This window comes from Manacus vitellinus, unplaced genomic scaffold (genome assembly GCF_001715985.3).
Source record: "Manacus vitellinus isolate BGI_N305 unplaced genomic scaffold, ASM171598v3 scaffold_43_pilon, whole genome shotgun sequence".
Taxonomy (NCBI): Eukaryota; Metazoa; Chordata; class Aves; order Passeriformes; family Pipridae; genus Manacus; species Manacus vitellinus.
Window position 1 is genome coordinate 1,447,317 of NW_021940560.1, and position 12,183 is coordinate 1,459,499.

At 42.7% G+C, this 12,183-nt stretch overlaps 1 protein-coding gene across 1 annotated transcript in view; it reads left to right on the forward strand.

Moving 5' to 3' along the window:
• STAM2 (signal transducing adaptor molecule 2) overlaps positions 1–12,094 on the forward strand; it is a 12,652-nt gene extending 558 nt beyond the window's left edge. Inside the window, exons 2-14 of the mRNA XM_029962187.1 lie at positions 1,141–1,225; positions 3,008–3,083; positions 3,296–3,391; positions 5,107–5,253; positions 6,515–6,584; positions 6,921–7,107; positions 7,704–7,798; positions 8,408–8,490; positions 8,656–8,743; positions 9,181–9,235; positions 10,149–10,302; positions 11,325–11,464; positions 12,088–12,094. Coding sequence (XP_029818047.1) covers positions 1,188–1,225; positions 3,008–3,083; positions 3,296–3,391; positions 5,107–5,253; positions 6,515–6,584; positions 6,921–7,107; positions 7,704–7,798; positions 8,408–8,490; positions 8,656–8,743; positions 9,181–9,235; positions 10,149–10,302; positions 11,325–11,464; positions 12,088–12,094 — 1,236 coding nt within the window. The 5' untranslated portion in view covers positions 1,141–1,187. The remainder of the gene's footprint in view (positions 1–1,140; positions 1,226–3,007; positions 3,084–3,295; positions 3,392–5,106; positions 5,254–6,514; positions 6,585–6,920; positions 7,108–7,703; positions 7,799–8,407; positions 8,491–8,655; positions 8,744–9,180; positions 9,236–10,148; positions 10,303–11,324; positions 11,465–12,087) is intronic.
• Positions 12,095–12,183: the final 89 nt, after the last annotated feature.

Sequence of the window (12,183 nt, forward strand, 5' to 3'; positions counted from 1 at the left end):
GGGCACAGGGGGGATCCATGACCCTGGAAGTCTCATCCAACCTCAGGGATTCCAGGATTCACTTCCTGGTGAAACCTGTAATCCTCAAACCCTCCTGTAGCCACGGGCAGAGTTGGGATTGTTTCACCCATGGCAGGCAAAGCTGGGCTTGACTTCCACTGAGGGTCCAGGAAAACTTCAGGACACCCTTGGGAAGCGCTTCCAAGTCTTTTGTGGAGGATAAAAGTGCCACTTGTGCCTTCCTGACAGGCACCATGAGGGCAGGGAAGCTGCCCTTGGAAGGATCCAGAGCCCATGAAGTTTTCTTGTTGACCTGCCACCATTTCTCCCCGTTTCCTGTTTGCTGCTCCTGGAAAAAGAGACACCTCTCAAAAATCCCAGGAATTCCAGAGTGGTGACCCCAGGCAGTGCTATGGAATCACGTGCCAGGCTCTTTTCCAGGCCTTGGTGCTCTTTGCCCTTGGCTTTCCGGGCACAACTGGTGGCTGCTGGAATTTGAGGAGCTGGATTCCTATGGATAGCAGGGTTGGATGGGAGGATTTACCCCTTGGGGATGGAGATGTGCTTTCAAAAAGCCATTTTCCCTGGCAGAACTTCCCAGGAAACCCCAAGCTTTGTGCACCAAACACTTCAGGATAACCTTCCATGATTGTCCAGCGCTGGGGGTTGGTATATCCAGGGAATCTCCAACCTCCAGGGGCTGATTTGGTTCGATTTTAATTTGATTTTTAAAAATAAATTGAATATTAATAATAATAATAATTGGCACTTCTCTTTGAATTCAGTTAAAATATCGAGTTGGTGGACTAAAATTAAACCTTAAGGCAGCAAATTCAATGTATAAAATACTTGATTTGCCATTTTTAAAATTGATCTGCAATATTTACATGGGATTAAAATAACAAAAGCACAAATAAATAACATGAAGCCTTATCAGTTTATCCCTAAAAATGAGTGTCCTGCCCATGGCAGGGGGTGGAACAAGAGGAGCTTTGAGGTCCCTTCCAGCCCAAACCATTCCCTGATTCCATGAAATATTAATTATTGGTAAATAATTAAGTATTAAGTAATTTGATAGGATGTGCTGTCTGGAATCTGAACAGCGTCTGACACTTCATAAATCTGATTTTTTCCTTCCAGAGAAAGCCACAAATGAATACAACACCAGTGAGGACTGGGGGCTTATCATGGATATATGTGACAAAGTCGGGAGCACTCCCAATGGGTGAGTTGGGCCCTGGAATTCCATGGAATTCTGTGTTGGTGTGAAGGATATTTCAGAGGGAAAACCCTCAAAATGCTCAATGTTAAAATATGTGGTGTTGGCTCTGAAATTCTTTAAAAGAAATATTCCAGCGGGATTATTCCAGCACAAAACCGAGGGCATTCCAGGTTTTTTCTGGAATTTTGCACAGCAGCCCGAGTTATTTAATGATCCAGCCTAAATTTTGGGAGGTGGCTGTGCCAGGAGGAGAAAGGGGAATAGTTCCTTTGCAGGAAAATACCAATTTATGATGAGAAATTTGGGGTTGATTAGGAGGAAAAATGGGAGTGAGGGAGGAGAAAAGGGGAAAAATAGGGATGAAAACACAGATCACTTGGAATCAGTTGGAGCTGAGTGGTAATACTGGGATATAAGGGGAATTTCAGGGATCTTACAATGGCCAAGAGATGTGGGATTTTAAGGTAAGATGCTGAATTTTAAGGCAATTTTTTCGAGTGATAACACGTTTTAAATTTTTAATTAAACCTCAATTAGTGCACAGGCAGAATTCTGAAGGAATTTAGAATTTAAATACAACTGCTAAATTAAATTCTATAACATATAACATTATGACACTGAGAAAATTGAGGTGTTTTTTTTTGTTGTTGTTGTTTTCTTTGTTTGTTTTTAATTAATTACCTCCCACAAGGAATAATAGCAAATCTGTTCAATCTTTTATTAAAAAACAATGGGTTTAGTGCCATTTTTGTCGAGTTTTAAATCTGGTTTTGGGGGAGAGGAGATGGTAGAAAATGCAGTGGTTTGTTTTTCAAGGATACATTCAAAAATATAACTATATAAAAATACACAATTAAATCTTATCTAGATAAGTTTTTTCCATGAGATCAAATCCTAAATTCTGAATGTTAAAATCACTTCAGTTTTGGGTACTTTTCATCCCTCCTGCCCATCACTGAGATAATAATAAATAATTACATTATGAAAACAAATAAATATATAACTTAAATAAATATGTAACTGAAAATCAACTAAGTTGACTTTGTTTGTACCTGAAATTATGATAAAAATATTAAGAATAAAAGTATATTTCTGTGGCACAGAGACTTTTCTGTGCTTTGCTAATACAGCAGCTGAAGGGATATTAGCTTTCAAAATGCAGCATCAGCTTTTTCAGGGGGATTTCATGTTTTTAGGAGCTCAAAATAATAATGTTAATGAAGCTTTTCATCTGCCTGAGCCCATGTAGCTCCTGCTGCCATTAATGCTCATTTAGAGTGTGGAAAAACTCCTCAGCTGGAACATTTAAAATGCTATTTATTATTCTCTACCCACCTCAGATTGTGCTGAAAGAAATCATAAAATCCTTGTGTCCTCAGGCTCTGGAAAAGGGGATCCAAGAGCTGGAGCAGCACAAGTTGGAAACTAAATCCTTTGCAGTGGCCTCTAAAATAACCATTTATTTAATCATTTCTTTTATAGTGATGTTTCTTCCGTTGTCTAATTCAACTTAATATCATTTTATCCCTTTGTGACCCATCAGCAGTGTTTGGAAATGGATCCAGGGGGAAAAATGGAGCCTTTTCCAAGCCAATGCACAGATAGGAGCAAACAGGTGGTTAAATCTCTTTTTGAGCCCAGCCCTGGGAGAGGTTTTCAGGTTTGGGGACATTTTTTGTTCAGAAATGTTTTGCCATTTGTTGCTCATCCAGTTGGAGTGTCTGCTCTGCATTTCTCTCTGATTATTCCTGATAATTCCTGATTATTTCTCTGTTCCTTTGGCAGAGCAAAGGATTGCCTTAAAGCCATCATGAAGAGGGTAAACCATAAAGTTCCCCACGTGGCTTTGCAAGCACTGACAGTGAGTAAATCCCCCCTGTTCCCCCCAAAATCACTATTCTTGATGCAACACAGCCATTATTTAAACCATTAACCCCTTCATTAACTTCAGTTAATAACTTCATTAACACACAGTGCATGTACTAAACACAGGGTTGAATTGAGCTCTTTTATTTTGGATTATTGTCACTGTTTTCATGCTTTTTCACAGTTGTCTCTCTGCTTTTTTTGCAGCTTTTAGGAGCCTGTGTCTCAAACTGTGGGAAGATATTTCACCTGGAAGTGTGTTCTCGGGATTTTGCCACCGAAGCTCGAGGGATAATAAATAAGGTAAAGCTTTTATAACCTTAAGTGCTGGGGGAGGATTATTTTGGTAATTTCTCTGCTTTGTCTCAGCATAACAAAACTAATGTTGTGGTTAATGCACTTTTTCTAGTTTTGGTGCAGTTGCAGGAACTTCTCTTTGTGTTTTCACTGAAATTTGTGATTTTTACTGTCAAAAATAGTGGATTAAAGAAGCAACAGCTGCTGATACCCTAAATGACCTGAGCAGTTTTAATTGAAATTCAAACCTGTGACTCTTCCCAAACTCGATTAATTTGATAATGGTAAATGCAGCTTTTCTTGAAGAGGGTTTTATTGGCCTTGAATGAAACTCTGAAGTGAGAACTGTCAGAAAGTTAAATCACATTTTTACAGGGAAAAAGGTAAAATCTGCAGACAATTTTCTAGGAATTCTGAAAGAGAAAATAACCAAGAAAGGAAGACTTAAAGGTTGGGGTCCAGCAGCTGATGGGGTTTAATCTGGATGTGATGAATTGAAAAGCACAACCAGCTTTTCCCAAATTGCTTCTCCAGCCAGAGCCAAACCTGGTTAATGGGTTAAAAAGGAGTTTTCAGCTGCATGGGAGCCCTGGAACCATCAGAGGTTGAGCAAAGCAATTAAGGGAACTTAATAAAATTGCTGGGAAGCAAAATGAGTTCACAGCTCTCCTGCTTCTTGCTTTCTGTGGAAAAATAGGTCTGCAAGTGCTCCCCTTTCCTCATTACCCACGGTCCAGGCTGAACCAGGACTCGACCTTCATGGTCTGACAGCTCCTGGAATGCCAGGGAAACCTGGAATCCCACGGGAGGATGGGCTGCTGGGGAGAATTCATTGTGGTTTGGGGAAATTAGTGATGTTTTACCCTCGTCCCTGGCCCATTTGGGGGGAATAATGTGCAGAGGGCAAATAAAACTGGGAGGAAATTCAGTGGAGTGTAACAAATGTCTTTGTGCTGATCCTGAGCCCATCAAACCACGGCTTGCCTTGGAATTAAAGGCACGTTTGAGCCCAAACCTGTCAGTGTTCTCACTGCTCAGAACATGTTTACAGCCTTCCAGTGGGAGCTGATTCCTTGGCTCAGGAATCTTGGCCAGCACTGCTCTTGTGCAGAGGCTGGAGGGGAAGGTGGGAGCAGAGGAGCTGCAGGCAGAGCACAGACCTCAGCTTGCTTTGCCCCCACTCCAGGCAAACATCTCAGCCCATGCCTGCCCCTCAGCTCCCAGTTTGGGAGTAGAAACTGTGCCATGAGAGAGGTGGCTCTGTGGATAATTCCTTTTTGTGGGAGAAGCTGATTCAAGGAGACACAGGGATGGTTCAGGGATCAGGGCTTTGTGAGATTCTCTCAGCTGGCAGAAATGTGTTCTGGCATCTGAGGTCAGGAAAGGCAGGGAAGGGGGATTGTCTTCCAGGGAAAGACAGTGTCTTATATTAGACCAACTTTTGTAGTTGGGAGTGGAATAACAAAAGGAATGGAGAGGAAATTGAGGTAAAATATGGAGTAACTTAACACAGAAGGGCAGAAATTTGGGATAAGTGTGGTGAGTGGCCTGAATTTCTCCAAAACTAGTGAGGTGGAAACGTGGCTAACATTTGAAAAGTCAAACAGTTTGTCTTTTAACCCTTCCTTAACCCCCTTAAAAGTGAATTTAAAATACCAGCACTCTTCCTGTTCATTCTGAGGTTCAAGCACATCCCTTCCTGGGCAATTTTTGTCTTCCAGGCTCATCCCAAAGTGTGTGAGAAGCTCAAAACCCTCATGGTGGAGTGGGCAGAGGAATTCCAGAAAGACCCCCAGTGCAGCTTAATATCTGCAACTATCAAATCTTTAAAAGAAGAGGGGGTCACTTTTCCTGCAGCTGGATCACAGGTAAAAGCTGGTTTGGGATACTGTTGGATTCAGTGTTCCTGGGAACAAGGGAAAATATGTCTGGGTGTGGTGACTGGAGCTTTGGATCCGAGGAGAGCAGGACCCTGGTTCCTGTTGGGCTCCTCCCTTAGGCTGAGCTTCACTTCTGGCCATTCTGCTTTTTTTATGAATAAAAAAAATGGGACAATTAGACAAAGAAGACCAGACTGAAGGCCATCCCATGATGCCCCTGTGAGTTGTTTCATTTTCTCCCAAAGATTTTTTAGAGCTTCATTTTCCTGTCACCACCTGAAGCTGAAACAATTCTGCACCCACACTTGGAATTTGGTGTTTCCTGGCTGTCATTTTGCTGCCATGAAGCACACACCCCTTCACTCTCCCTCCCAGAGCCTCCCAAAGCAGGGGGCAGTGGAATAGAGACATTTGGGAAGAGGATCTGTGCTGTGGTTTCCTTTTCCAAGTCCCCATTCCCTGTTTGGGCAGTTCCCTGTCCATGGCAGGGGTTGTCATGGGTTTTGCAGTGGTTTGTTCTTTATTTTTTATGGTTTATTGTACCTTCTCTGACTGGCAGATATGATGCCAGGTGGTTTCTTTCTAACCTTTATTCTTGATGCTTCTTAATGTTTTCATGTTAATGATGAGTCAGGTGCAGATCAGCCCTGAAAATTCCAATGACAGCTCCTATTCCATATTCCTTACCCCGAGTTTACTTTGCTCCACATTAAACACCCAGGGGTTTTTTAACTTCTACAATCTTTCCTTCCTCCACAAAGATGTTTTCACTTCTAAATCCAGGCTATGTGTTAAAACATATGGTGGAAACATGGAAGGTTTGAGCACTGGCACCCAATTCCACTTCCCTGGGGGAATGAAAACTCTAGGAATGATTTCACTGTGCTGGTGTGGAGACTCAAGAGTGTTTCAGTCAGCAGCTCCCATTGGGAAGGAGGGGTGAAGGACAAAGGTGCAAAGAGTCATTTCTCACTTTAATAAATATGACTAAATCTAATAAATACGACTAAAATAATTATTTAAATGTTACTTGTATTAAATCTCAATATTTATTTTACTTCTTTCCCTGCTGAAAACAAAACCTGGCTGATGTTCTGAAGACTGGTGATTTTTCCTTCTTGAAAGTCATCTTGATTCCTTAAGGCAGCTGACCAGGAACAACTTGGTGCTAATTTTTTTAAATATATAATTATAGAGATTTGTGGGTTTTGTTTGTAACCTGAATTTTCTGTTGTTCCTACCTTTGCAGGCTTCCACCAATGCTGCTAAGAATGGTTCATCAGCCAGCAAAACCAAAGAAGATGAAGATATAGCTAAAGGTAAGTTAGATTTGTGCTCCAGAAGTTTTGTTAAAAAGCAGGGAAATGGGAATTTGGGCTCTTTTCTGCCTCATAGAATTGAAATCAAATTCCCAGCAGGCTGGGAATTGGAATACTGTGCCACTCATGGTGTTTTCCTCACCCATGAGGATCTGGGCTAAGATATATTCTTCCCCATGGCAGCCATTTGAACTCGAAATTTTACATCTTAGGGAAGCAGACCACGTTTAAATAACACAATAAATACTATTTTTATTACATTAAGAAATCAAACCACCTTTGTATACAGGGCTAAGCACACAAGACATGTGATTTTTCTTTCTCCCTTAATTGTAGCCATCGAATTGTCTCTGCAAGAGCAGAAGCAGCAGCAAACAGAGACCAAATCCTTGTACCCAAGTGCAGAAATGCCCCAGAACACCCAGAGCCTGAGGAAGGTGCGAGCCCTGTATGACTTTGAAGCTGTGGAGGACAATGAGCTCACCTTTAAAAGTGGAGAGATTATTTTTGTTTTGGATGACAGGTATAACACGCTCACACGGAGGGGGGGACTTTATCCCACCGTTATTTATCCCACAAAATACTGTTTTCTTAGGATGGTAAACTTTTCCTGGGAGAAACATCCTGTCACTCTGGCCTCCCTCACACCCCTTTATCTTCCTTTTGTCTTTCCATCCTCCTCTTTTTGACCTCTAGTGCAGACAAACTCAAGGATTTCATGCAATTTGTAGTTTTTTAAGATAAGTGTTAGTTGGTTGTGTGTCATCCCAGAGCTGAATTCCAGCTGCTTCCAGCATTTGTTAAATCTCTGGCTATCAAGGAGCACATTTAGTAGGGATAAAAGTGATTATAAATAGCTGAAGTGATTCTTGTTGTTACCACCTGTAGATATACAGAGAGTTATAAAGGAATCGATATAAAGAATTGATGAATTGTGTTAAGTTTGGAGTGATTCCTGGTCCCCTTATTCCTCTTCCTCCCTTCCCTCCCCTTTGCCCCAGCTCCTGGCTGTGGCTTGGTGTTAATCTCTGTACTCAGGATCACAGGTTTCCTGTAAAAAGCCCCAAATATGTCTCTGTTTTAATACCCAGGGGTTTTAATCCATCTTTATTCCCCCAGTGATGCCAACTGGTGGAAAGGTGAAAACCACAGAGGAGTGGGGCTCTTCCCATCCAATTTTGTGACCTCTGACCTGACTGTGGAACCCGAGGCAGGTGAGTCACCTGCCCAAAACTCAGGAGTTATTTTAGAAAGGCAGGTTTATGCTGCAGCTAATTAGCCCCTCAGCAAAATAATTCCCTGATAATCAGCCTGGGGAAAGAACTGAGAGACATCCTGCCCTTGTTTCAAACCAGCAACCACAGATCACAGCTCGCTGTCATCTCTGTTTTCTCCTCTAAGTTTTCCATTTCTTCCTCCTCTTACAGAAATTTGGTTCAGCTCACCAGGGCTGTTTGTCACTGACATATTACACACATGAACCCAGTAAATTTTAAAATGTCACATTCTCTCTTCAGACCCAAGAACAACATCCCCACCCGTGGCAGGGGGTTGTCAGAGTCACATTGTTGGCTCCATCCAAGCCCAGGAGACCAAAATAAACCTCAGCACTCAGGACTTGGCTGGAAGGGAATGTGTTGGAGGTGGTTTTTAGCTTTTAGGTTTCCCAGGCAAACCCATTTGCCTTTCACTGAGTGCATCACTGCTTGAAGCACTTATTCAAACATCTCTGCCCTTTAAAGAACTGATGGATTACAGGGAGGAAATGTGTGTTTTAAGTTAACCTAGAGCTGCAGAAAAGAAACTCATCTTTGTTCTTCCAGCAGCTGTGGATAAAATCTCTGTTCCTGAGGATACTGCAGAAGAAATTAAGAAAGCAGAGCCTGAGCCAGTTTATATAGATGAGGTATGGAGCCACTTTAAATGTAAGATATTGCTGAGCTTTTGCATCCTTTTGCTGCTGAATGCTGGCAGATAATTCTTTTTGCATAAAGAACTTTTATTTGAAAATTCAAACGGTCTCTGCATTGGTTGGGAAATAAAAGTTCTTAATCTTCTCTTCACCTTCCAGGATAAGATGGATAAAACCCTGCAGGTGCTCCAGAGCATAGATCCTACAGATTTAAAGCTTGATTCTCCAGATCTTCTCGACTCAGAAGGTACTTGGAGCACTCAGCTATTTTTCTAATATTATTTCTGCTCACACAATTACCTTTTGTGGCTCGAGCTGGTGGTTCTTTTGTGTTTATTTTAAGCTTAGAGGAGCCGTGGTCTGTACCAAGAGAGTGCTGTAGAACAGTTTCTCTCCCAGTGGGAGTGTGGGGCTCTGTGTATAATTTGAATTTCTTTAATAGTTCCAAGCCAGCTCCATGTTTAGCAGAGCAATTTGCATAGCTTCCAGCTCCCAGAAAATGCCTGATCTTTGCAAGATCCAAATCCCAGCTCTCAGCTGAGCAGTTATCGAAATAACATGAAAAAATTGGATTTTTAGCCGGCTACACAAAAATCAATTGCTTGTTTCAATAAATGCTTTTGGCTGCATTTAAGCTCTTAATTTGTGCAGGATATTAACTACCTCAACACTTTGTGCTCACAGATATCTGCCAGCAGATGGGTCCAATGATAGATGAAAAACTAGAAGAGATAGACAGGTGAGCCTAATGAAGCTTCTGCTATTTACTGATTTACTTCAAATTCTGCAGTTGGAATAATATTATTTTTTTGTGCTACTTTCACCTCCCAAGCTGGAAAACCTTGCAAGGAAACTGTGACAACCCTCCCTTTATTTTTTTAATGCTGAAGTATTGAGTTCCCAGGGGGTGCACTCAGGTTTGGTTACTGCTCTCCAAAATTTCCTGCACGAGTCATGGGTGCATTTTATTTTGGCATTCTTTTTTTGGCTGGAGCCTTTTGCAGCTTGGCCAGAGGTTGGAATTTTCAGTGTCCTGCTCAGCATCCATGACAGGAAAATCTGTTCAGTGTTATCTTCACCTCTCCCTCCCCAGATTTGGGCTTCCAAGACCTGAAGGTGCCAGGAAAGATGGAGAGAGACTTTTTACAAGGGGTGGAGGGACAGGACACAGGGAATGGTTTCCCACTGCCAGAGGGCAGGGAGAGATGGGATATTGGGAAGGAATTGCTGGCTGGGAGGGTGGGGAGGCCCTGGCCCAGGTTGGGCAGAGAAGCTGTGGCTGCCCCTGGATCCCTGGAAGTGTCCAAGGCCAGGTTGGATGGGGCTTGGAGCAACCTGGGCTAGTGATGATCCTTAATTTCCCTCCAACCCAACCCATCCCATGATTCTGTGATTTCTGGGGATATTTGGGGGTGACAATACCCCTGGGAGTTGCTTGTCTCATGGCAGCTCTGGGGAGGGATAGTTTTGCACCACTTGGGCTCTCCCTCCAGTCCCAGAACGGCAATTTTCCAATATAAATGGGTAAAAACTTGACCATTTACGTTTTAAGGCTTAATTTTTCTTGCACATTCCAAGCTATTTAAGGAACCACTTCCCTTTTTGCCCCCTCTAAAGGAGCTCAGTGTCTTTATGCCTTTGTTTTGAACCAGGAAACATTCCGAGTTGTCGGAGCTGAACGTGAAGGTTCTGGAAGCTCTGGAGCTCTACAACAAGCTGATGAATGAGAGCCCCATGTACTCAGCCTACTCCAAACTCCACCACCCTGCACAGTTCCCACCCACGTCCTCGGGGGTCTCTGTGCAGGTCAGTGTCCCTGGGATCTGGGAATAGAACTCGGGATTTCTGTTTGGAAGGATGACAGCAAACACGGAGCGAGCCCACGAGCGGCCTGACACTGCCTGGGGGGGCTTTTTACAGCCTTGCCAGGAGAACCCGAGGGATGCACTGATGGCTCTGCTTGGCCAGTATTGAAAATTCCCCAAGATTCCTCCCATGGTTCCTTTTTTACACTTGGAATTGTGTGTCTCAGCTCCTGCTGTGAGTCATGTCAGTCCCCGAGTGGAACGTTCCCTTCTTCTCTAATGGAGGGGACGGGGGTGAACTGCAATATAATATTAATCCCAAGTGTGGTTTTTTTTTCTAAATATGGAAACACCCCCCTTCTAGGTCTTTTTAAAGGAATGAACATGTTCCATCAGTTATAATACCTGGATAATAACATATTTATTAGTTACAAGCACATATTCAGGCTCAGGAGCGTTTTACGGTGTCCCCAATGTGCCTATTGAGGGCTCGAGGAAAAAAAAAACCAGAGGAGAAGGAGAGGTTTTAAAGCACAGAATGAGGGTTTTTACTTGAAGTGAATTTTACTTTAATGTTAATTGTTCAGTGGGAAAAGAATAGTTGCCATAGCAACTGCCAGATCTGAAAATATGTCAGTTAAAAGTAATTCCGTGTCCTTAACTCCCGGTGACGATGGAAAATTCATTATATCTGGAGGTTAGAAAGTAATTTAAGCCAAAAGGCAACTGGAGTTTGCTGCTCCTTCCAAGATTCCTGCTTCCAGTGGTCAGAAATGCGGGATAATGCTGGCCATGCTGGGCTTTGGGAGTGGTTATTTGGGACAAACAGTTCCTTCAGTGCCCATAAATTATCCCAAAGCCAAACCCAGTGAGCTCTTTAGTCCTGTGATACCCAAATTTTGAGGAAATCTCGTATTATTTAAGCCAGAAATGCAAGAAATTAAAAGGGTTTTATCTTTCTGATGGTTTGATTTCCAAAATGTGCTGAAGAAGTCTCAGGTTCCTGCTGGATTTTCTTTGCAGTCGTATCCCGTGCAGCCTCCCAGTGGGAATTACATGCTCCAGGGGGTCCAGCAGGTCTCCATGTCCCCAGGGTACAGCCTGGCACCTCAAAGCCTCAATTCCTCGGGAGCCACTCAGCCCCCTCAAGCTGCTTATTTAAGGTATGGATCCACCAAATTCCTCTCCCAGGTGGGAATTCTGCTGCTTTGCCTGGAAGTGCCACGTTCTTGTCATATTTATATTTACAGTGACAAGGAATTTTGAAAGGAAAACAGCAATTTTGCTGAACTGGGTATGAGTGGGAACTTTATTAGGGATAAAATTGGATGTTTCCCAGGAAGTTTTTAAGGGATGAAGCTTGAAAAGGAACCTCAGACTTCAGGTTTAACCACCCAGCCCCAGAGAGTAAAAATTAAAGAGATTCCACAGATATTCAATATATTAATTCAGTATATTTCACAGAATATTCTGAGTGGGGAGGGACCCACAAGGATCATCGAGTAGCAAATTTGTTGAAAAATTTTGGGGGTGAAAACATTTTTCCTGCAAAAGCCATAAAAACCTGCCAAGTTACAGGCATGAACATTATGGAAAGGGAGTATTCCTGGGAAATTCTCTGTTTATTAACGTGGAAGAGTAACAGGAGGGAAACCTGGGGCTGCAGCTGGTTTGGGCTGTGAGGGTGTGTGTGTAAAAAATGTGGGTTTTTAGCCAGAAAGCCACTGAATACCTTGAAAAACCACCGTTTGGTTCACGTTATGTTCAAATTTCTGTGTTCTTAAAGCCCCTGACTTGCTCTTGGAGCAGCCAGTGGTGTTGTTTGTAAAGCTGGTTGTGGGGTGGATGGGCATGAGGGGTGAGAGTGAGCCTTGTGTTGTCT